General features: G+C 41.2%; 1 protein-coding gene across 3 annotated transcripts in view; it reads right to left on the bottom strand.

The window, feature by feature from the left end:
• LOC103124280 (signal transducer and activator of transcription 5B) overlaps window positions 1-25,584 on the bottom strand; it is a 101,784-nt gene that overhangs the window by 25,441 nt on the left and 50,759 nt on the right. For 2 of the 3 annotated variants that reach the window (XM_007534994.3, XM_060203487.1), the window contains exons 2-3: window positions 6,696-6,833; window positions 81-237 (exon numbers count right to left, since the gene is read on the bottom strand). In XM_007534994.3, the coding sequence (XP_007535056.1) occupies window positions 81-237; window positions 6,696-6,823 (285 nt within the window). In that variant the 5' untranslated portion in view covers window positions 6,824-6,833. Of the gene's footprint in view, window positions 1-80; window positions 238-6,695; window positions 6,834-25,584 lie in introns of those variants that run through there. The other variant, XM_060203488.1, reaches the window with a different exon arrangement.

The raw sequence follows: 25,584 nt of genomic DNA, 5'->3' as shown, positions 1-25,584 counted from the left end.
AATCTTTACTGGAAATACATAATGAAGGAAAACGTCCTTCCAGTAAAGAGAATGAAATGTGTTCCGGAGCTCACACCCACCTGGAGCTGGGTGGCATAGTGCCCCAGCTTGATCTTCAGCAAGAACCCATCTTCCCCCACCTGGTGTTCCGCCTTCTTCTGCAGCTCCTGCACCAGGCCCTCCAGGAGCTGAGTGGCCTTAATGTTCTCCTGTGGATTATCAAGATCTATTGAGTCCCTAGGGGAAAAAAATTATATACATATGTATACATACATGCATATGAGCCTGTATAAATGCAGCCTCAACACAACACGCCTTTTATTTGTCTAATGTGGTTTCTTCAAAATAGTGCAAATTTTTGAAAACAGCCCAATTCAAACTGCCAAATACCTATGTTATCAAATCCCAATCCAATAATGACTTTACTTCAACTATACAATATAAACATATATGTTAAATACTTTTTTTTTTCTTTTTGCTGCCAGGGCTTTGCTGGGGCTTCATGTCTGCACAATTCCATCACTCCTGCTGGACACTGAGATAGAAATGAGAGACACCAGGGGCCAGGTGGTGGTGCACCTAGTTGGGTGCACATGTTAACAGCACGCAAGGACCCAGGTTGGAGCCCCTGGTCCTCACTTGCAGAGGGAAAGCTTCACAAGTGGTGAATCAGTGCTGCAGGTGTCTCTCTGCCTCTCTCCCTCTCTATCACCCACTTCCCTCTTAATTTCTGACTGTCTCTATCCAACAAATAAAGATTCAAAAAAAAGAGTGGTCCAGGAGATGGCACAGTGGATAAAGCATTGGACTCTCAAGCATGAGGTCCTGAGTTCAATCCCTGGCAGCACATATACCAGAGTGATGTCTGGTTCTTTCTCTCTCTTCCTATCTTTCTCACTAATAAATAAATAAAATATAAAAAATACTAATTTCTGGGAAAAAAAAAGAAAGAAATGAGAGACACCATAACACTACAACACATGTGTAGCTTCCCCTTTGCATGGTGCTCCATGTGGTAGCTCAAACCCAGGTCCTAATGAATAGGAAAGTACATGCTACACCATATGAGCTATCTCTAGGGTCCCACGTTATGTTATATACTTTCATTACACACACACACACACACACACACACATATGTATATATTTGTATTTTTAAACTTTTTCAATGTACTGTCCTTTTTCCTTCTTCTGCTGACTTGCTTTGGCATATATGCTATCTGCTTCTAGGAATGAAGGGAAAAGGAAAGTGCTTTGTGTACTCTGAAGGAAATAAGCACTGCGATAACTTCCTATTTATAGTTACCTCCTCAAGGGTGTCGGGGGCACAAGGCTATGTATGTTCTACACATTTTATTCCAGCCTTTATTACTTCTAAATTGTTAATTTCACATCAAATATTTCTTAAAGCAGAGGAAACTATACTGCTATTTCTAAAGAGTTCTGGAAATGAGACGTTAAGACAGAAGCTGACTACAAGTAAGTGTAAGTCAGACATTTGTATCACTAGTTGCAGGTTTAAGACCTGTAGGCAATGCCGACTTTCAGTGAAGCAGAGAAAATGATCTACAGACTCAGTTAAGTTATTTAACAGTGACAGGGATTATCAATGACCATCCCCTTGTCTCATCTCCCTTCTTTTCTCCTCTTTCTGCTCTTTTTGTGACTGTCAAATTTTTTTTTTTTTTTGCCTCCAGGGTTATTGCTGGGTTCGGTGCCTGTACCACGAATCCACTGCTCCTGGAGGCCATTTTTTTCCCTTTTGTTGCCCTTGTTGTTTTATTGTTGCTGTGGTTACTATTATTGTTGTTATTGATGTTGTTATTGTTGGATAGGACAGAAAGAAATGGAAAGAGGAGGGGAAGACAGAGGGGGAGAGAAAGACAAGACATCTGCAGACCTGCTTAACCACTTACAAAGCAAGCACCCTGCAAGTGGGAAGCTGGGGAGCTGGGGACTCAAACAGGGATCCTTAGCAGGTCTTTGCACTTCATGCCATGTATGCTTAACCCTCTGTGCTCTTGCCTGACCCCAGTGACTGTCAATTTTTGAAGGATTTATCGAGAGAGGGCGAGAGAGAGACAGAGAGAGAAAGGGAGAGAAAGGGAGAGACAGAGAGAGAGAGACAGAGAGAGACAGAGAGAGAGACAGAGAGAGACAGAGAGAGAAAGGGAGAGAAGGAACAAGAACAAAGCGCCACGCCGGGATATGTGGTGCCTTGGGATCAAACCCAGGGCCTCCCACATGCAAGGCATGAGTTCTACTAGTCTCCTCCTTGGATACTCTCTTTTAAAAAAACAACTAAAACTGCAACTGGCTAGTATTAAATTACTGAATTCAGGCCACTGAAGAAACCCAATAAAAAAAAAAAAAAGAAAGAAACCCAACGGCTGTCAGGTTGAAATAATAATCATTACTTCTGATTAGGTCTAGAGTCACACAAGAGATCTCTAAAAGGCACTTCCATCTCTAAACCCCTGCAGTAAGTCAGCAACTAATTTCATATAGAGGCACAATGTACTTTATCAAATAATGTGATCAAATTTGTACCTTGAGAAGGCAGTAGAGCAAGATAAACTTTAAATATGTATGTGCTATGTAGTAAATAGGATATGCATTAAATAAATTTCCTGAAAGGAACGAAGGCAGCCCATATATATCTCAGCTTCAATTGTCATCTAATGCTCATCTGAGAAATCTACTCCTGGGAAGACCAGTCTGTGAGCAAAACTCGTGGAAATTAAATACTGGTTCTTTATTATTATTATTTTTTAAAATATTCATTTATCCCCTTTTGTTGCCCTTGTTATCTTATTGTTGTAGTTGTTATTGGTGTTGCTATTAATGTCATTGTTGTTAAGATAGGACAGAGAGAAATGGAGAGAGGAGGGGAAGACTGAGGGGGAGAGAAAGATAGACACCTGCAGACCTGCTTCACTGCTTGTGAAGTGACTCCCCTGCAGGTGGTGAGCCAGGGACTCCAACCAGGATCCTTATGCTGGTCCTTGCGCTTTGCGCCACCTGCGCTTAACCTGCTGCGCTACCACCGGACTCCCCAAATACTGGGAGTACTCTTATATTTGAAAACTTAATTCTCTGCTTGATAAAAACTATCTGGTGGGGGGCCGGGTGGTGGTGCACCTGGTTAAGTGCACATGTTACAATGCACAAGGACCCAGGTTCGAGTCCCTGGTCCCCAGCTGCAGGGGAAAACTTCACGAGTGGTGAAGCAATGTTGCAGGTGTCTTTCTGTCTCTCTTCCTCTCTATTCCCCCTTCCCTCTCGATTTCTGGCTGTCTCTATCCAACACAGATAATAAAAAAAATTAAAAAAAACAAAAACTGGTGCTGGGAATTGAACTGGGTACTTGCACACATGCAATATTTGCTGAGCAGATTCCCAGCTCAATTTTTCAAAAATTCTTGTTTCTGTATATCTAGAAAGAGGAGAAGAAGAGGGACAGAGAGAAGAAGAGTGGGGGATGGAGATAAGAGAGAAGAGAAAAAGATAGCAAGATGAAAGGGAGAGAGAGAAACCAATGCACTACTTTGCTATCTGTGAAGCTTCTCCTGGTACCATGCTGTTCCTATGTGATGCCAGGGCTCAAACCCAGGGCCTTATGCTTGGTAAAGTATATGTGTTCCATTCACTGAGCTATCTTCTAGCTCCAAACCTTTTTTAGTCAAAACAAAGAACCAAGATTTTTTAAAAATTAGTCTCTACAGTATTAAGCAAACCACAACTAGGGCCAGCGAAATAGCTCACTTGGATAGTGTGCTGCTTTGCCACACAGCAACCTAAGTTCAAGCCCAGTTCCTACCACATTAAAGGAAGCTTCAATGTTGTGGTCTATTTCACTCTCTATACCCCTCTGTCTCTATCTAAATATAAAAAAGAAAGAAAGCCAGAACTAAATAAAATTTGGGGTTTTCTTAATATCAACACTGTATTCAGTAAGATGGCTACATGAGAAATCTATTGAAATGAAAATTTAAATAATCAAAATAACCTGCTGTTTTTTCAACTCTCCAAATCACTAAAACAGAAAAAATAAAATAAAAAAGAGAAGGAAATGAAAAACACTAAACAAGGTGCAGTTGACACACTCTTTAGTTTTTTTTCTCTCTCTTAATTACACAAGGCTGAGATTTTTTTTAATTGCCTAGGAAATTGCCTTCCTTTGGTGCTCTGCTGTTCTAAACATAAATATGCTACAATCACTCAACTGCAATTATTCCAAGGCAACACTGCGGATGGGTGTATAGCCCTCCTTAAATAGCAGCCTAACGTCCAGGTTCCTGGGCTCTGCCAGAGGTGGTGCTACAATATCTTGATCAATGTGCAACTTCTACAGCCAAGACTGGTAACCAACCAGCCCACTCCTGATCCCTGAGCACAGCAGCTGGGATCCTGCTGCCTCGTGTGTAATAATGTTGTTGACTAAACAGCTTTGTTGTTGGGGGTTGGGCAGTGGCACACCTGGTAGAGCACACACATTACAGTGTGCAAGGACCCGGGTTCAACTCCCTGGTTTCAACCTGCAGTGGGGAAGCCTCACGGGTGGTAATATAGTGCCACAGGTATCTCTCTCCCTCTCAATTTCTATGTCTATCCAACATAATATATATATATATATATATATATATATATACACACACACACACACACATACACATACATGCATGTGTGTATATATATATATACATATATATATATATATATATATCAATCTATCTTTGTTGTTAAGTTTATTGCGCTGCACTAATTCTAAAATCACCTAAAACCAAACTCCCTCTACCATAGACAGAAATCTGGGAAATAAGAAAATAAGCATGTCTGTTAAATCCAGTCATTCTGTGACATAAACTGTTGTATATAAGAACACTGTTTTTTACTCTTCAGGCATATATACAAAATATAAGTTAAAGAACAGTGTCTCCATTGTTACATTTATTAACATAACATTTTGTTAAAATATACATATATCGGGGGTCAGGCGGTGGCGCAGTGGGTTAAGCGCATGTGGCGCAAAGCGCAACAACCGGCATAAGGATCCCGGTTCGAGCCCCTGGCTCCCCACCTGCAGGGGAGTCGCTTCACAGGCGGTGAAGCAGGTCTGCAGTTGTCTATCTTTCTCTCCCCCTCTCTGTCTTCCCCTCCTCTCTCCATTTCTCTCTGTCCTATCCAACAACGAACAACATCAACAATGGCAATAATAATGACCACAACGAGGCTACAACAAGGGCAACAAAAGGGGAAAAAAATGCCCTCCAGGAGCGGTGGATTCATTCTGCAGTCACCGAGCCCAGCAATAACCCTGGAGGGGAAAAAAAAAAAAAATATATATATATATATATATATATATATATACACACACATATATCTCACTTGTTCCAGTAAGCGTGAAATTTCTGGGAAAAGCAGCTTTAATATATATATATATTTTTTTAAAAAAGGTTTTTTAAAAAACATTTATTTATTTTCCCTTTTGTTGCCCTTGTTTTTATTGTTGTAGTTATTATTGTTGTTGTCATCATTGGATAGGACAGAGAGAAATGGAGAGAGGAGGGAAAGACAGGGGGGAGAGAAAGTTAGACACCTGCAGACCTGCTTCACCACCTGTGAAGCGACTCCCCTGCAGGTGGGGAGACACGGGCTCAAACCGGGATCCTTAGCCAGTCTTTTTGCTTCGCGCCACGTGCACTTAACCCACTGTGCTACCGCCCGACTCCCTAATACATATTCTTAATTTCTTTCTCTCTCTCTCTCTCTCTCCCTCTCTCCCTCTCTCTCTCCCTCCCTCTCCCTCTCCCTCTTAATTTTTTTTTTTTTTAAACCAGGGCACTGCTCAGCATTGGCTTATGGTAATACCGAGGACTGAACCAGGAACCTTGGAGCCTCTGGCATCAGAGTCTTTTTTTGTATAATCATATGCTGTCTCCCCAGCCCAGATTTAACAATATTTTTCAATAAGAAAAGATTAACTTGGGGGCTGGGCAGTAGCATAGCAGGTTAAGTGCACATGGCGCAATGCGCAAGGACCACCACAGGAATCCTGGTTGGAACCTCTGGCTCCCCACCTTCATGGGCAGTGAAGCAGGTCTGCAGGTGTCTATCTTTCTCTCCCCCTCTCTGTCTTCCCCTCCTCTCTCAATTTCTCTCTGCCCTATCCAACAACAGCAATGGCAACAATAACAATAATAACAACAACAAGGGCAACAAAAATGGGGGAAAATGTTCTCTAGGAGCAGTGGAGGCACTGAGCCCCAGTGATAACCCTAGAGGCCAAAAAAGGAAGAGAGAAAGAAAGAAAGAAAGAAAGAAAAAGGAAATACTTATTTATATATTTATTAGAGTGAGAGAAAAACAGAGCTTTACTCTGGAACATACAATGCTGGGGATACAATGCTCAGGACCTCATGCTTACAAACTGGGTGCTCTCAGGAAGGCAAATGCTGCAGGTGTCTCTCTGTCCCTCTCCATCTCCCACTGCCCTCTCAGTTTCTATCTGTCCTATCATATAAAGAATAAAAAAAAATGGGTTATCTATTATGTCACTGCTTGGGTTGCAGACTTTAATGCTTTTTTTTTTATGAACTCTCCACTGCTAATTCCCCTACAGGAACTCTTTCTAATCAAATTTCAATATCCATGAACTTTACAGAAAAGCATGTAGAGAAAATTTAGTATACTCACCACGCCTGGCTTTCAATCCACTGAGATAAGTAATGCCGCACCTCAATAGGGAAATGCTGCCCGTACAATGCTTGCATCTGATGAAGAGCATCTCCTTGGAGCTGCTGGGCTTGTATCCACACAGCCATGATTTATAATCTGCTTAAGAAAAAAAAAAATCAGTGTTTTGGATAGGATTTTTTGTCTTCTCCCTTTAAAATCACTGAATATTCCATGACTATCAAAGTTAGAGACTAATACTTTAAGTCCTCTTCTGTAGGTAAGAGATCAATATTCTTGAACTGAATTTTGACTTTCAAAGATATTTATAATGTGAATATTCACTGTGGTCATGGAAAGCGGTGTAATAGAGTATACAGAACTGTGGTTACAAAATGTATGGAGATCCTGGAAGCAAAAGTACAAAACCATTAGGGTTAACTTTGATATCACAGACATTTTTCAGAAATATATATTGAGTAAGTCAGAGAGAGAGGAGAAACCAGAGATCACTCTGGCATATGTGGTGCTAAACAGGGTCCCAGGACCCCATGCCTGTGATCCTATGTTCTACAGCTATGCAAATTTCCCAGCCACCATAATCATATTCTTAATTTTTATTCCAGGCTTTATGTAAGAGCAAGCAAGATTCTGGGCTGGCAAAATAGCTCAGTTGAATAGTGAGCTGTTTTGCCATGTATAAGAACTAGAACCAGTCCCACTACATTGAAGAAAACTTTAGTATTCTAGTCTCTCTTCCTGCCTCTTTGTGTCTAACTTTAAAAAAAAAGGGGGGAGGGGTCGGGCGGTAGCAGCAGGTTAAGTGCACATGGTGCCAAACTCAAGGACCGGCATGAGGATTCCAGTTCCAGCCCCCAGATCCCCAACTGCAGGGGAGTCATTTGACAGACAGTGAAGCAAGTCTACAGGTGTCTATCTTTCTCTCTCCCCCTCTCTGTCTTCCCCTCCTCTCTCCATTTCTCTCTGTCCTATCCAACAACCAACGACATCAACAATAACAATAATAACCACAACAAGGCTATAATAACAAGGGCAACAAAAGGGGGAAAAATGGCCTCCAGGAGCAGTGGATTCATGGTGCAGGCACTGAGCCCCAGCAATAACCCTGGAGGCAAAAAAAAAAAAAAGTGTAGGCAGGATTTCAACAATAATGATAAGTAATTACTATCAGGTTTTATTTTTATTTATTTTATTTTTTGTCAGAGCACTGCTCAGCTCCAGTTTATGGTGGTGCTGGAGATTGAACCTCGGGCTTTGGAGTCTAAAGTATGAAAGTCTTTTTACATAATCATTATGCTATCTTTCTGTACCTAGGATCAGGGTTGTTTTTTTTTTCTCCAGGTTTTTTTTTTTAATCACTTGTTTTAGATTTCATATTTTAAGAAATGCAACAGGGAGTCGGGCGGTGGCGCAGCAGGTTAAGCACATGTGGTGCAAATTGCCAGGACCTGCGTAAGGATCCCAGTTCGAGCCCCCGGCTCCCCACCTGCAGGGGAGTCGCTTCACAAGTGGTGAAGCAGGTCTGCAGGTGTCTGTCTTTCTCTCCTCCTCTCTGTCTTCCCCTCCTCTCTCCATTTCTCTCTGTCCTATCCAACAACAACGACATTAATAACCACAACAATGTTAAACAACAAGGGCAACAAAAAGGAAAATAAAGAAAGAAAGAAAGAAATGCAACAAACATACAGTCATTAAAAAAAAAAAGCCTGTTAAAAGAAAAGAAATATCTAAAGCATAGGTTAAGCCCTATATATTATCACTAGTTAGCTAAGAAGTGACGCTTGCACACAAAGGGAACAGATATAACTGGAAAAATATCCCTAGGGTTCACCTTCTGAGTTACTGCTAAAGAATTTGTGAAGCAATATTCTGTTAAATTATAGCTTTAAGAAATCTTTCAACCATAAAAACAATATACTCCAGCTAAGAGTCAGAAACAAGAATCATTATGTTCCAATAATGGATGGTTGAGGGTGGGAGGCTGCTCTTGACTCACCGCTTTTAAAATGGTGCAGGGGGGGGGGGATGGCGGGGGCGGGATTGAACCTGGGACCTCTGGTGCCTCAAGCATGAAAATCCATGGTATATATACTGATATGCTATTTCCCTGGTACCCTATCTGAAAATTTTAACTCATTCCACAGAAACTTGCTGGGATTGACCTAATGTAGAAGAGGGGACTAAAACTGAATGCTGCTCTAACATCTAATTTTGATCCATGATCTGTAATGTGAAACCAGGAAGGGCTATCTCAAATCCCATTCAAAATGATCTGGCTATTGATATACAGTTCCCCCTAAGAAGAACGTTTCAGTTAGGATTCAATGGATTAGACCTTAAATTTGTTGCAAACCAACACTTACAAGTGTGTTAGGAAACAAAAGTTGCTCTTTTTTTAAGTGTCCCATCAGGCAACATTGAGCTATTTATGGTACGAGTCAGTTAGCCAACAATGAGGTGTGGGGTGGATGCCAGTTACCTATTTTAGACTTGTGCAATGCTATAGAACATTCGATCAGTGCACAGTTTGATTTGGGGATTATGGGCATTAAGGCTGGAATCACTAAAATCACCAAAGGTATCACATTTCCATGGCTGAAAATTTATTAGAAGAAAAACTTTAATAAAAGAGTTCTTTCCACCTAGGTGTCAACAACTGTACTGTAAACCATTAGCCCCTCCCTCCCCAATAAAGTAGGAAGAAAAAAAACAAAATAAAGAATTCTCTATAGTCAAACATTGGGAAAATAAAATACAATTTTCAGACAAGTGAATCATTCCCAAGATTCTGAAAAACTGGAACAGATACCAAAGCAGGTCTCCTGGTTTTTTGTGTTTGTTTGTTTTGTTTTTAAATAAAGGGAAAGGGATGGATGAGTGAGGTGCTTAAGTATATGAAAGGACTATAAACGAAGTAAGAAACAAGGTGCCAGGCACCCGGTTAAGTGCATATATTACAGTGCACAAGGACTCAGGTTCGAGCCCTTGGTCCCCATCTGCAGGGAGAAAGGTTCACATGGTGAATCAGGGCTGCAGGTGTCTCTGTTTCTTTTCTTTCTATCTCGCTCTGCATTCTCAATTTCTCTGTCTCCATCCAATAATAAATAACTAACAAAAATTAAAACAGAATAAGAAAGGAAGTACGAAACAAATTCAGATATTTGTCTCTTTCAGTGATAAAGAACTGAAAAGAAGGGGTCCGGGTGGTAGCACAACAGGTTAAGCGCACATGGTGGAAAGTGCAAGGACTGGAGTAAGGACCCTGGTTTGAGCCCCCAGCTCCCCACCTGCAGGGGTGTATCCTCACGAGCAGTGAAGCAGGTCTGCAGGTATCTATCTTTCTCTCCCCCTCTGTTTTCCCCTCCTGTCTCGATTTCTCTCTGTCCTAGCCAACAACGACAACAATAACAACAACGATAAACAACAAGGGCAACAAAAAAGGAAAAAAAAATGGCCTCCAGGAGCAGTGGATTCATTAGTGCAGGCACCAAGCCCCAGCCATAACCCTGGAGGCAAAAAAAAAAAAAAAAAAGGACTGAAAAGAAGCAGAACTTCATAATAACTCTCTTAGTGAACATGTGAATAATACCAACAGACAGAAACATAATTTTGTATCCTGCGTTCATTAGCAGAATTGATTTGAAACAAAAGAAGGAAAATTGTAGGAAAACATAAAAATGCCTTGATATAGTTAGAAATTACACATATTGTAAAATATAGGCTCTTATTAGTCAAAGCTGCAAAATGAAAATATAAGAAACAATATGCAATCTTCTTTTTTTTTTAATATTTATTTTATTTATTTATTCCCTTTTGTTGCCCTTGTTGTTTTATTGTTGTAGTTATTATTGTTGTTGGATAGGACAGAGAAAAATGGAGAGAGAAGGGGAAGACAGAGAGGAGGAGAGAAAGATAGACACCTGCAGACCTGCTTCACCGCCTGTGAAGCGACTCCTCTGCAGGTGGGGAGCCGGGGTTCGAACCGGGATCCTTATGCCGGTCCTTGTGCTTTGTGCCACCTGCGCTTAACCCGCTGTGCTACAGCCCGACTCCCAATATGCAATCTTCTTCTTACTGTTTTGATAAGAGGTGAGGGAGAGAGAAGGAGAGAAGAGACACTGGTAACATTGCTCCATCACTCATGAAGAATCTCCTGTGTGGGTGGGTGGGGGGGCAGGGGCTTGAACCTGTGTCTTCACGTATAGTGACATGCACTCTGGCAGGTCACCACTATCCAGCCCCTCACTTTTATTTTACTTTCTGAGAATTATATACAGGTGGAATGTGAGATGACTGAGGACGTGTGTGTGTGTGTGTGTGTGTGTGTGTGTGTGTGTGTGTGTGTGAGGGGGGTGATGGAGCCTCACATATTCAATATTCCACTGTTCCTGGATTGATTTTTTAATTTTTTTTAAATTTATTTTCCCTTTTGTTGCTTTTTTTTATCGTTGTTATTGTCGTTGTTAGATAGGACAGAGAGAAATGGAAGGAGGAGGGGGAGACAAAGAGGGGGAGAGAAAGACACCTGCAGACCCACTTCACTGCCTATGAAGCGACATCCCTGCAGGTAGGGAGACAGGGCCTTGAACTGGGATCCTTATGTCGGTCCTTGCACTTTGCACCACGTGCGCTTAACTCACTGCACTAACACTCGACTCCCTCTTTTTAATGACAGATTAGACAGATAGGTAGATAGAGCATACATATATACAGAGAGAGACCACAGTTCTGCTCCACTGTCTACAGAGCTTCCCCTGGCGTCGTCTATAGTGCTCCCACGTGGTGTTTGGGCTTGGATCCCAGTTCTTACACATAGGAAGGTGTGTGGTCTACATGGTGAGTTCTGTCCCTGTTCCTATCATGTAATGGTTTAAAATACACAGTTAGAAAAAGAAACTCACTTCCCACTGCAATGTATCAGCAAGACCTAGAATCTAAGTGGTGCTTTTTGTCACGTATGTCAAAAGTCTTCACACTCACTACTACTAGCTATGTCTTCACCTGGTATAAGTGATTCTGTTCTTTCTCATGAGTGATTATCAAATCACCAAATGCTGCTCCACACTCACAGTGACTACACTTCTGTCCTCAATACACGCTCTCTTCTGTTTATTTACAGACAGTTCTATTTTCAATGCATGGTGTTCTGACAAGGGAAGTGGTTTGTATCTTTGGTAAATCATCACAGGGCCTTCTCTGAAGGCTGGGAAAAGGATTTAGAATCTTATTTTTAGGCCAAAGATGAGAGCTATTTGAACTCTGCTAAGTTGTACTGTCAGTGTTCATAACATTCAAATAATTTAAAACAGATTTGGATGCAAGCTATTGTACTTTCTGAAAGCATAAAGTATCTACAACAAGCATACATGTCTAAAGAGTCCAAAATGCAACAGACTCTCAGGAACTTGTTGAAAAGAATTTCAGTGTCTGATAGCTTCAAATGTTACAGGCTTACTGAAAATCGTAACACTAACATAAATAATAGATGTGGGTGGAATTTCAGGATAATTTTGTCTCAATAATAACTACCTTTTTATCAGCTGTATTCCCAAAATAGACCCCTTTGTGGGCCCCCCTAGGACCTTGCCCTCAACTTGGATTAACAACAGTAGAGAATATTCCATCCTCCAAAGGGAGGCTGGACAACATACTCTATGCTACACCTAAGGAAGATGGGTCCTGATATTGGGGCAGCTTGGGACGTTCCTACTCATGACCACAGAATGTGAGCTCAGATCTATAGGGATGCAGAGGTCACATAGGCTCCCTAAGCTGAGTATGGGCCCCAGATCAGATCAAATCGATGGGGTTTACAGTCAACAATATTTATACACCTTTCCCATATTTGGGGGCTACTCTCTTCCCTCATCCAGCTTTCTGGTCCTTTATCCAGCCATGACATCATCTCCCCAGACAATAATTTGGATCCACCTGCATATCAGATTTCAGGCTCAGGGAAAAAACCACCACCACCACCACAACAACAAAAAACTAGTATAGCCACAGGCCCTTTGGAATATAACTAAAATATGCCTACTTGCTATTTACAAAATGGAGACCTCCCCCCAACTCTTCATCTGCACTATTCCAGCCTTTAGGTTCATGATTAGTCAACAACTTGTTTGGCTTTATATATTAAAGCCACCAGGTTCCAGATGCTAGCATGATGCCAACTAGACTTCCCTGGATACACAACCTCACCAATGTGTCTTGGAGCTCCAATTCACCAGAACCCCGCCCCACTAGGGAAAGAGAGAGACAGGCTGGGAGTATGGATCGACCTGTCAACGCCCATGTTCAGCAGGCAAGCAATCACAGAAGCCAGACCCTCCACCTTCTGCATCCCATAATGACCCTGGGTCCGTACTCCCAGAGGGCTAAAGAATAGGAAAGCTATCAAGGGAGGGAATGGGATACGGATTTCTGGTGGTGGGAATTGTATGGAGTTGTACCACTCTTATTCTATGGTTTTGTCAGTGTTTCCTTTTTATAAATAAAATAAAATAAAATAAAATAAAATAAAATAAAATAGTATTTCCCTTTTAAAATACATTTCACTACCACAAAAATTTCTATAGAAAGGATGGGTGGAGGGGGTGATGGACTCTTCTCATACCTCTCAATGAGAGAACTGAGAAGGGTGAAGGGTGGTATAACTATAACAATACTACCATAAGTATACCAGAAAGTGAGAAAGGAAGGAAAGAAGGAAGCAACAAAGGGAGGAAGACTATTCAATCAGATATACCCTTCTGACAGAAAAACTAAGCTAGCCTAGTCCTCCAAGGATGTATCTGGCCCTACAAATTATAGCATGAATTACTGGAAACAAACATTCTGATTCTTCTGAGAAATCAAAATAAATCTCAGGAAAAAAGATTGATAAATGAACTAAATAGCATTTGTTAGTGTTATTGCTTACTATGCAAACTTACTGTTGCTGAATTTATTTACAATCCTACTTATAACAATAGGTGATTTTATGTATCAATTCATTTAACCTTTCCCATTTTATAAAACAGGGGATTAAGGATCAGCGAGACGAAAAAGGATTGTAAAACTGTATAGCAATTTGGAAAGCAACCTGGCAGTTCTTCAAAAGAATAAACATGGGAGTTGGGCAGTGGCACAGCGGGTTAAGTGCAGGTGGCGCAAAGCACAAGGACCAGCATAAGGATCCTGGTTCGAGCCTCTGGCTCCCCACCTGTAGGGTAGTCGCTTCACAAGCGGTGAAGAAAGTCTACAGGTGTCTGTCTTTCTCTCCCCCCCGTCTTCCCCTGCTCGCTCCATTTCTCTCTGTCCTATTCAACAACAATGATATCAATCACAACAACAATAATAACTACAACAATAAAACAGCAAGGGCAACAAAAGGGAATAAATAAATAAAATATTATTTTAAAAAGATTAAACAATGAATTACTATGACCCACAAATTCCACTTATAATTATATGGCAAGGAAAACAGAAAACAATATATAAAAAATGCATATGCAAATGTTCATAGCAGCATTATGCATAATAGCCAAGAAGTGGAAATAATCCAAATGTCTGTAATAGATGAACAGATAATATGGATCTGAGTGAATAAACAAAATAGATAACATGAACTACATTAATGAAATATAGACATGAAATACATTCATGAGACACAGATGTGAAAAATGAAATACAGACATGAAAAGGAACAAAATACGTATCAGTATCATGCTACATGGATGAACCTGAAATCATTATACTGGTTAAAAAAAGCCAGTGGTATAATGGGACCTAAGCTGGGAGTGAAAGTGTTTTATAGACATCTATCACAGGGAGATTAGAAATTTTACCCATGTATCAACAAGCCTCCCAATAAAGTTAAAAAAAAAACTAGACTTAATAGGCAATATACTAGGCAATATACTATAGATTCCATTTATACAAAATGCCCAGGCTGGGAAACTCACAGAAAAAAAGGTACACTTGTGGTTTCCAAGAGCTAGGAAAAAGGGAGTGACTGCTGGTGAGTACAGGTTTCTTTTGGGGAAGAAATTTGTATGCCAAGTCCCATACTACTGAAGGACACTATCAGGGTTGGATCCGGACAGTCTGGCCCTGGGAGCTATACTCCTACCACTGCATCATGCTGCCTTTGTCCCAAGGATTTCTCATATTATCCTTATGTACTTTCCTGCATGTTTGTTATATCTCATAACTTAAAGAAAAATAATAAGAGATTAGGATAAGAAACCCAATACTGAAGGGTTCTGATTTTAGCAAAGGCTTGGGCTAGTTGGCAGATGAAACAGGTGTATAAGCATCATTTCTGAGCTGAAAAATGTAAAGCAGGGAACCAGAATTCAAAACCATCAATCAAGGCATTGGTGGTTCAGTGGTAGAAGTCTCACCTGCCAAAACCAGCATTTGGGGCCAGGGAATTGCATAGAGGGAGTGCATAGGACTCGCAAGGAAGAAGTTCCAGGGTTTTCTTTTTTTTTTCTTTTTGCTTTTTTACCCCCCCTTTTGTTGCTCTTGTTGTTTTACTGTTATTACTGATGTCGTTGTTGTTGGATAGGACAGAGAGAAATGGAGAGAGGAGGGGAAGACAGAGAGGAGGAGAGAAAGACACCTGCAAACCTGCTTCATCGCTTGTGAAGTGACTCCCCTGCAGGTGGGGAGCCAGGGGCTCAAAATGGGATCCTTACTCCGGTTCTTGCACTTTGCACTACCTGCACTTAACCTGCTGTGCTACCGCCTGACCCGAAGCTCCAGGTTTGATCCCTGGCACCACCAACTACCAATGCCAAGTGGTACTCTAATGAAAAAAAAAAACAAAAAATAACAAAACAGACAAAAACCTGCTAAACACACTACCACCATTAAATGACTAAAGTACTTTGTCTAGGCTATAAAGTACAAGTTTTCTGCTTGCATTTACTCATTTACTCATTTACTATCAACGCTAGCATTATGACTTGTATTCAATGATGGAGACTTAGTAGTAGGACCCTGCAGGGGCTGAAAAAATATTAAATAGTAATAACAAAGGATTAAGACTCTGTCCATATTAAAATTGGCCTAGCATCAAGTAAGAAGGATAGAGTGAAACTATCCCACCTAGAAATAGGTCAATACCAGAGCCATCTGGTCATGAAAAAGGATTTATAAATACAACTTTATAAGCAACCAGGAAGGCAGTTCTTTAATAAATCAGATTATTAAACAGATGGGAAGAGAACAGAAAGGATAAAAGTATTTGGCTCACAAAGAAACAAACAAGGAAAAATTTGTCCAGGCAACACAGTGATGATAATATTCTAGGAAGACAATCAGTCATAAATCTTCCTATCATAGCCAAATCTTTTCATATTACTTTGGAAGAAGAGGGGGGAAAGGGCAAGTAAGTGCAGGCAAGCTATTCATTAAAGACAAAATTTTAATCCTGTGGATTATTATATATTTAAACATCTTATATAAGATGTTTTGGTCAAAACCATACAATCTCAGAAATAAAGAGAGTAGGCTCTGATAAGGATCATTCAACCATAGTTGCTAGGAAACAAGATATTCACACAATCTTAAAGAACTGCCTCACATGTTACTAATTCTCAAAGGGGAAGAAGTACATTTTCAATGGGAAAAGCTAATGGACAATACCTTAACAATACCTTAACCAAACAGTCAAGCATCACCATTCATGGGACACACATATGCTCCAGGTATGATACATGAAAAAGAATATACAAACAAATAACAACAATAATAATAACCACAACAACGATAAAACAACCAGGACAACAAAAGGGAGGAAAAATAGTCACTAGGAACAGTGGATTCGTAGTGCAGGCATGAGGCCCAGCAATAACCCTGAAGGCAAAAACAAAACAAAAAGAATATACAAACTAAACATTTTATCTCTAATCATAAAAAAACAAATTCAAACTGTGCCTCTCCCCCCCCCTTTCCTTTTTTCTTTCTGTTTCTAGGGCTTCACTACTCTATGCTGACTCTCCCCCCCCCTCAGATAGACAGAGAGTGAAAGATAGCATGACATGAAGTTCTTTCAATGTAATAGGGGTTGGGCTTGAACCAGAGTGGAGCAGACAGCAAATCAACACACTAATCAAGTGGGTTTTTCTCCCGCTCTTAAAAAAAGAAAAGAGGAGAAAAGAAAAGAAAAGAAAATAGATTATTTATTTATTTATGAGAGAGAGTGAATCAGAGCATCACTTTGGTACATGTTTGGTACATGTACATGCTGGGTATGTACAGTGCTGAAGACTGAACTAAGGACCTCGTGCTTGAGACTCTAGCACTGGGTCACTGGATTTCTCTTTCCTTTCTTCCTTCTTACCGCCTCCCCTTTCTTTTTAATGTCATCAGGGTTACTGATGGGGCTCAGTGCTGGCACTATGAATCCACTGCTCCTGGCAGCCATTTTTTCCTTTTTTATCTTTATTTTTTTCTTCCACTTTCTATTTGTAATAGACAGGATAGAGAGAAATTGAGAGGGAAGGGGAGACAGACAGACAGACAGAGAGTGAGAGAGAGAGAGAGAGACCTACAGACTTGCTTTACCACTTGTGAAGCATCCATCCTTCCTGCTGGTGGGGAACAGGGACTCAAACCTGGATCCTTGCACATGGCAACATGTGCACTTAACTGCCCAGTCCTCTGGATTTCGTATAAAGACAGAAAAATGTGAAACAGTTTTAGACTAAAAGAGACTAAAAAAGACATGACAGCTACCTAGAGTATGATTTTTTCCCTTTATTGGGGGATTAATGTTTTACAGTCACCAGTAAATACAATAGTTTGTACATGCATAACATTTCTCAGTTTTCCACATAATAATACAACCCCCAGGTCCTCTGTCATCCTTTTCCAAGACCTGTGCTCTTCCCCCCCACCCACCCCAGAGTCTTTTATTTTGATGTAGTACATGGAAGCACAGGGGAAGATTCATGAATGGTAAAGAAGATCTGCCGGTGTTTCTCTATCTTCTTTCCATATCAATTTCTGATTAAGTATGGATTAAGGCATGCAAAGAAAGATTTCTGATAGAGTATTCTTAAAGCAAACGAAGAAACAAAGACTTTAGGCTTCCAGTGAGTTGATCAAATCAATGGTAAGAACTGTTTTTACCACCTCTAGTGGACACAGATAAATCAAACTAAAATGGAATGATTTGCACAGAAACCATTCTAGATCCTCTGTGGACAGTTTCTACAGCAAGAGATAAAGAGATAGTGTCCAGGCAGGGAGCAGTGAAATGGCATGTCAAGAAAGACAACTTATTAGGTAGCAGTCAGTACAAGCCCATAATCCTATACCTACAACACTGGCCTGGGAATAGAAAATTATGGAGTATATTTATATTAATTCTCACTCTCAGCCATAATGAGAGAGAGCAGCCTACAGATACCATACTGGAGCTGTTTTCATAGTAATAGACCTTAAGTGCAAATCTTAGGTGAGTGTTCTATTTACCTCCAGCTCAAAGCTGAGTCAGATAGACAAGAGACAGAGTACATACTCCATAGCCAGTCAGAACTAAGGTCCAAGCCTCCTTTCAGATCTGCCCTAGTGCTGGCGTCCCAGCTTCCCAGCCTGGTACCCTGGAAACTCACAACTGTATACTCAGACCTTGCCCAGACCTGCTCAAACTTACTATTATGCACTTGAAACCCTGAACTCTTAGCTACCACCCAGGCTAACTGCACTTAGGGGGTACAGTTTGTTCAGCTCCTGCTGAGCAAAACCACAAACCTCAGTTTCCCCAGGCTCCTGTGAACACAGCACACAAATGCTGCCAGGTACTCATGACTGTGAATCCCTGTGGCCATTCAGGTCTGCTCACACACAGACCCTTAGCCCAGGTCCTCACGCAACACCTAATATAATGAGAAGACAGAGGAATCCACTTGTACTAGTCACGCCAATGGATGAATACAAGAATCTGGTGAGTCATACAAATCTGCCATTTGAGGAACACTGGTCCTGAAATGAGTGTGGCCTAAAATGTTTCCAGCTGTGATGATGGACTGTAAGCTCAGGGTGACAGGGACTCAGAAATCACAGACAAGAGCTCCTGTGTTAAATATGAATATGTGGGGGCTAGGTGGTAGCACACAGGGTTAAGCACACATGCTTAACACCCCAGTTCTAGCCCCTGGCTCCCCGCCTGCAGGGGCGGGGGTTGCTTCACAAGAAGTGAAGCAGATCTGCAGGTGTCTTTCTTTCCCCTTCTCTGTCTTCCCCTCCTCTCTCAATTTCTCTGTTTATCCAACAACAATAGCAGCAGCAACAATGGAAAGGAATGACCTCTGGGAGCAGTGGATTTGTGGTGTAGGCACTGAGCCCCTGCAATAACCCTAGAGGCAAAAAAAAATTATATATATAAATATATATACACATGTCTTGGGTCAGATTGAAGGGGCAAACAGTTAATTGTATTTATATACTTTCTTCAAGTTTTGGAGCTACTCTGTGCTCTAACCCAGGTTTCTAGTTCTATTCTTTTTTGTTTTTTAAAGATAGAGACAGAGAGAAATTGAAAAGGGAGGGAGAGATAAAGAGAAGAAGGGATGGAGAGACACCTGCAGTCCACTTGTGAAGCTTCCTCTTTGCAGGTGGGGACCAAGGGCTTGAACCTAGGACCTTATGCATTATAATGTGTGAGCTTAACCAGGTGTGCCACCACCTGGCCTTTCTAGTTCTATTTTATCCTCAGCTCTGACAAGGTCTTCCCAGACAATATTTTTAGTCCACCTGTATGTTAGCTATCAAGCTCAAGCAAAAACTACTAAAGTCATGGGCCCATAGGAACATACCTAAAACACACTTCCTAGCTTCTTTCTACCCTAAAATACTTAATTCTCATATGCTCTATTCTTACTTTTTGTTTCATGTTTACTAAACATTTTGTCCTGCTTTATATCTTACTGCCTTTCAAACACCAAGTTGCAGATGCTACTATGATTCCATCCTGGCCTCCCTGGACAGATGACTTCACCTCTCCAGAGCCCTACCCCACTAGGGAAAGATAGAAACAGGCTGTGAGTATGGATCAACCTGCCAACACCCATGTCCAGCAGAGAAGCAATTACAGAAGCCAGAACTCTTACCTTCTGCACCCCAAAAAGAATTTTTAGTCAATTATTCCAGAACGTAAGAAATGTTAGCGGAAGATGACTAGAGGGATCTGAACCTCAATTCCATCAGACCCTGAGAGAGAAAAGGAAAAAAAGAAAGGACATTTGGAAATAGCAATAGGTGTTGGTGTGATTTAGATAGGAAAAGAAGGCAGGACCACAGGAAAAATGCACATATATATAGATAGATAGTTATAGAAATAATAGTCAACCCATATCTGTGACGTTGGAAGAACTACTGCAGTTTCCAATGGAGGGTATGGGGACACAGAACTCAGAGGTGGGAATGGTATGAAAAATTATACCCTTGTTATCTCATAATTTTATAAATCAATATTAAATCATGACAAAAAAAGACAACAGCCTAGAAAATAAGTCAAAAACAGATCCAAGTAAGCTAACATACAGGGACACAGAAGAAACAGCTCTAATGATGCTTACCAAAATGAGATCAATAGAAAAAAATCAACAAGGTCAGAGAAAATAAGAGAAACAGTGAAACAAATTGTAGTCTTTATAGAGCTAAAGACTACAATAAAGCCAGCAATATTTATACACCTTTCCCATATTTGGGAGCTACTCTCTTCCCTCATCTAGCTTTCTGGTCCTTTTTTCCAGCCATGACATCATCTCCCCAGACAATAACTTGGATCCACCTGCATATCAGATTTCAGGCTCAGAAAAAAAAAAAAAAACTACTATAGTCATGGGCCCTTTGGAATATAACTAAAATATGCCTACTAGCTATCTACAAAATGGAGACCCCCCCAAATCTTCATCTGAGCTATTCCAGCCTTTAGGTTCATGATTAGTGAACAATTTGTTTGACTTTATATGTTAACTCTTTTTTCAGCCACCAGGTTCCAGATGCTAACAAGATGCCAACTGGACTTCTCTGGGCAGACACTCCACCAATGCGTCTTGGAGCCCCGATTCCCCAGAACCCTGCCTCATTAGGGAAAGAGAGAGACAAGCCGGGAGTATGCACTGAACTGCCAACACCCATGTTCAGCAGGGAAGCAATTACAGAAGACAAACCTTCCAACTTCTGCACCCATAATGACCCTGGGTCTATACTCCCAGAAGGATAAAGAATAGGAAAGCTATCAGGGGAGGGGGTGGGGATGAGATACGGAGTTCTGGTAGTGGGAACTGTGTGGAATTGTACCCCTCTTATCCTATGGTTTTTAGTAGTGTTTCCTTTTCATAAATAAAAAATTTTTTTAAAAAAAGACTACAATAGCTGAATGAACACACACACACACACACACACACACACACACACACACTCACCCCAATGTAGGGGTAAAAGCCAAAGGTCCAATCAGTATTCAAGAGAGCAAGGCAATCAACATAAAAAGCTCAGATGAGGGGATCAAGTGGTAGTGCAGCAGGTTAAGTGCACATGGCACAAAGAGCAAGGACTGGCATAAGGATCCCGGTTCCAGCTCCCAGCTCCTCACCTGCAGGGTGGTTGCTTCACAGGCGATGAAGCAGGTCTTCAGGTGTCTATCTTCCTCTCTCCCTCTCTGCCTTCCCCTCCTCTCTCCCTCCCCCTCCTCTCTCCATCCTATCCAATAACAATGGCATCAAAAACAACAACAATAATAACCACCACAACAATAAAACAACCAGGGCAACAAAAAGAAAAAAAAAAAAAAAGCCTCCGGGAGCAGTGGGCTCATGGTGCAGGCACCAAGCCCCAGAAATAACCCTGGAGGAAAAAAAAACAAAAAAAAACACATCAGATGAGATGACTAAACAAATGAAAACAACAGTAAAAGTTTAAAAGGAAATGTGTCAAGAGAACAACTACATAATAGAGGGCTCTAGAGATAGAAGAAAGAAAAGAGGCAGAACTTTACTTGAATAAATAATTGCCAAGAACTTTCCCAAACCTGGAAAGGAGGCAGATACCCAGACCCAGATTCAAGAAATAAAAACAAAACAAACAAACAAAAACAGAAAGCAAGAGTCATTATTCTTAAAATGGTGAAGATCAAAGTTAGATAATTTTGAAAGCAGCAAGAGAAAAGCAGAGTCAACAAAAGGCAAGAGACTGGCTCACTTAATAATAGCCTTTTCGTCAATATCATACCACTTCATCAGCTGGGGCCCTAGTCAGGGAATCCTTGGATTCCCACACAAATATGATGGTCCTAGGTCTCTAATGGATCCCTCTCTCTTTACTACTACTGGTCACTCCTATCAGGAATGTCATTATAAGCCCTCTTACGGGCCTTCCTAGGACCTTGCCTTCACCATAAAGCAGTGATGGTAGGGACTGCCCCAGTCTTTAAAGGGAGCCTGGGGTATCCTGCCCTGCCACTCAAGGACGACTGGTCCTGAAATGAGTGCAGTCTGTAATGTTCCCAGCTGTGACCATGAGCTGCGAGCTTAGACCAATAGGGACTTAGAGGTTACACAGGCTCTTGTGATATATATATATATATATGTCCTGGGTCAGGTGGGTGGGAGTAAACAGTTAATTTTATTCATAGATTTTTTTTTTTCAAGAATGGGAGCTGCTCTTTTCCCTAATCCAACTTTCTAGCCTTTTCTCTACTCTGACACCATTTTCTCAGACAATATTTTTAAAATATTCTTTTATTTATTTATTTTTGAGAGAAATGCAGATAGAGACACAAAGAGAAACACCAGAGCACTGCCCAGCTTTGGCTTATCGTGGTGCAGGGGACTGAACCTGGGACTTTGGAGCCTTATGCATGAGTCTGTTTGCATAACCATTATGCTATCTCCCCCACCCACTCAGACAATTTTTTTTTCCCCTCCAGGGTTCTTGCTGGGACACAGTGCCTGCACTATGAATGCACTGCTCCTAGAGGCTATTTCTTCCATTTTGTTGTCCTTGTTTATTGTTGTTATTATTATTATTATTATTGCTGTCATTGTTGGATAGGACAGAGAGAAACTAAGAGAGGAGGGGAAGACAGAGAGGGGAAGAGAAAGATAGACACCTGCAGACCTGCTTCACTGCTTGTGAGGTGACCTCTGCAGGTGGGGAGCCAGGGACTCTTATGAAGGTCCTTGTGCTTTGCACCATTTGCACTACTGCCTGGCCTCTCAGACAATATTTTTATCGAATTTCATATCAGCTATCAAACTCAAGCAAAAACTACCAGTCATGGGCCCTTAGAAACATGCCTAAAATGGACTTTCTAGGGAGCTAGGCAATGGTGCAGTGGGTTAAGTGCGGAAAGCACAGAGACAGGCATCAGGATCCAGTTCAAGCCCCCCCCCCCACGTGCTGAGGAGTCGCTTCACAGGTGGTGAAGCAGGTCTGCAGGTGTCTATCTTTCTCTCCCTCTCTGTCTTCCCCACCTCTCTCGATTTCTCTCTATCCTATTCAATAATAATAGCAGTAACAACAATGATGACTATAAACAAGGGCAGCAAAAGGGAAAAGAAATTTTAAAAAATTTTTTTAAAAAGGACTTTCTAGCTTCTTTCCACCCTAAAATCCCTAATCTCATCTGCTCTGTTCCTTCTTTTTGGTTCCTATTCATTAACCATTTTGTCTTGCTTTATATCCAGCCACCTTCCAGACACCAAATTGCAGACACTACCATGATTCCATCCTGACTTCTCTGGGCAGACGACCTCACCAAGGTGTCCTGGAACCTTGCCTCTCCAGAGCTCTGCCTCACTAGGGAAGATAGAAACAGGCTGGGGGTATGGATTGACCCACCAATGACCGTGTCCAGTGGAGAAGCAATGACAGAAGCCAGAACTCCTACCTTCTGCACCAAAAATAATTTTGATTTACACTCCAGTGGGGGAGAAGTGATAGGAGGAAAAAGATAAGAGGGCTCTGAATTCCAACTCCATCAGAACCCAGAAAGAGAGGAGGAAAAAAGAGAGGGACATTTGGATGTAGTAGTAGGATTATGTGTAGCTTGGAAAGGAAGAAAAGATGGTACCTTAAAAAAGGGGGGAGGGAGCAATTATACACAAATATAGACAAGATAGTTGTAGAAATAATAGTTAACCCATTGATATCTGCAACCTTAGGAAGACTGCTATAGCTTACAATAAAGGGATTGGGGATTCAGAACTCTGGTGGTGGGAACGGTATGAAATTATACCGAGAGAACAAAGGTGGTCACAAGCGAGTTGTGAAATAGCTCACTTGCCATGTGTACAACCCAAGTTCCGGCCTAGCTCCCCCACAATGAAGGAAGCTTCAGTGCTCTCATCTTTTTCATTCTCTCTAAGCCTGTCTGCTTCTCTGTCTCTATCAAAGGGGGGTGGGAGGGAGCGATCACCAGCAATAAAATCAACCAGATGTGAGGCCTGACTCCACAAACACAACACAGCACAGCAGAGCACAGCAATGAAAGACGTTTGACTCTCTTCTCTCTTTTGTCCTCACCAGGACTTCTCTCCAGGCTGACTTTTTGAGATAGTGACAGGAAGGTGAGACACCACAGTACTCAAGCTTCTGCCAGTGCTGCAGCACTTCTATGTGGTGTAGTAGGGGTTTGGAACCCTGGTTGTGTGAATGGCAAAACAAGAACCCTCCCAGGTGAGTTATATTGCTGGTCTTTGAGTCTCCTCTTTGAATTGCCCCTGACAGTAGCTGGACTTCTTAGGCTTTGTATTGCAGCTTGTAGAAGGCTGTCATACACATTGAGTCCCCCCAATGCCAGTGACTAGCAAATGTGCTATTATTATCTCACTGTCAAAACCCATTAAGCAACTTCAACAACTCACTTGGAGGCAGAAACTACATCAATACCATTTGCCTGATGACTACAAACATTTGTCCACAAATAATGTCCATATGCACTATGGAACAGTGCATGCAGCCCTGTGTTAGCCTCAAAATTTCTCTTTCTGTTTTCTTTCTAGTCACTGTATTGAGAGAACGCTGGTAAGGCTCAGAGTTTCTAACGAAGCTGTATATCTGTATCCATTTTATATTGTTAATCAAGAACAACTCACCTTAGTATGTGTATTTTGTACAGTTCAAATCCTTTATTTGGGAAATAAAAATCCCTCAGCTACAATATAAAGAATATAAACCATACAATAATGGTTTCTACACATTTAGATGAAATTCTGTCCTGAAATTTTCTAAAGGCCATTTATTAATAAATATACACACATCCCCAACATTTTCTACATTAAAGTTCACAGCATTAAGAACTGTAGTACTCAGGGGGCGAGTGGGTAGAGCACTGGGTTAAGCACACATAGTACAAAGCACAAGAATCCGTGTAAGGATCCCAGTTCCACCCCCTGGGTCCCCACCTGCAGGGGGGTCACCTCACAAGTGGTGAAGCAGGTCTGTAGGTGTCTATCCTTCTCTCTCCCTCTCTGTCTTCCTTCTTCCCCTCTCAATTTCTCTTTGTCCTAGCCACAAAATAAAAAAAAAAAAGGAAAAAATGGCCATCAAGAGCCATTTGTAGTGCAGGAGGCACTGAGCTCTTAGCCCCAGTGATAACCCTGGAGGGAAGAAAAAAAAAATCTAGTACTCAGTTTCTACTTAGAAAATTTTGCTTTAAAGAGCATTTTACCCAAGGTTAATTCTGAGGGACAATAATTAGTAAATGGCACATAGAAGCGAGGTTTAGGGGGTAAAAACCCTACATGTCCAAAGCAAAAGGATGGCTGCACTATGGCACCTATCTGACAGAAAGGTGCTTTTACTTGTTCATTTTGGTGGAACCAGGACCTTTTATATGCATCATTTTCACCACTCTGGGCCACTTTTTATCTTTTTCCTTTACTTA

The sequence above is a fragment of the Erinaceus europaeus genome, chromosome 12 (genome assembly GCF_950295315.1).
Source record: "Erinaceus europaeus chromosome 12, mEriEur2.1, whole genome shotgun sequence".
In the NCBI taxonomy this organism is placed as follows: domain Eukaryota; kingdom Metazoa; phylum Chordata; class Mammalia; order Eulipotyphla; family Erinaceidae; genus Erinaceus; species Erinaceus europaeus.
The sequence above is the reverse complement of the archived record's forward strand: the minus strand, read 5'-3'. Positions and strand labels throughout refer to the sequence as shown.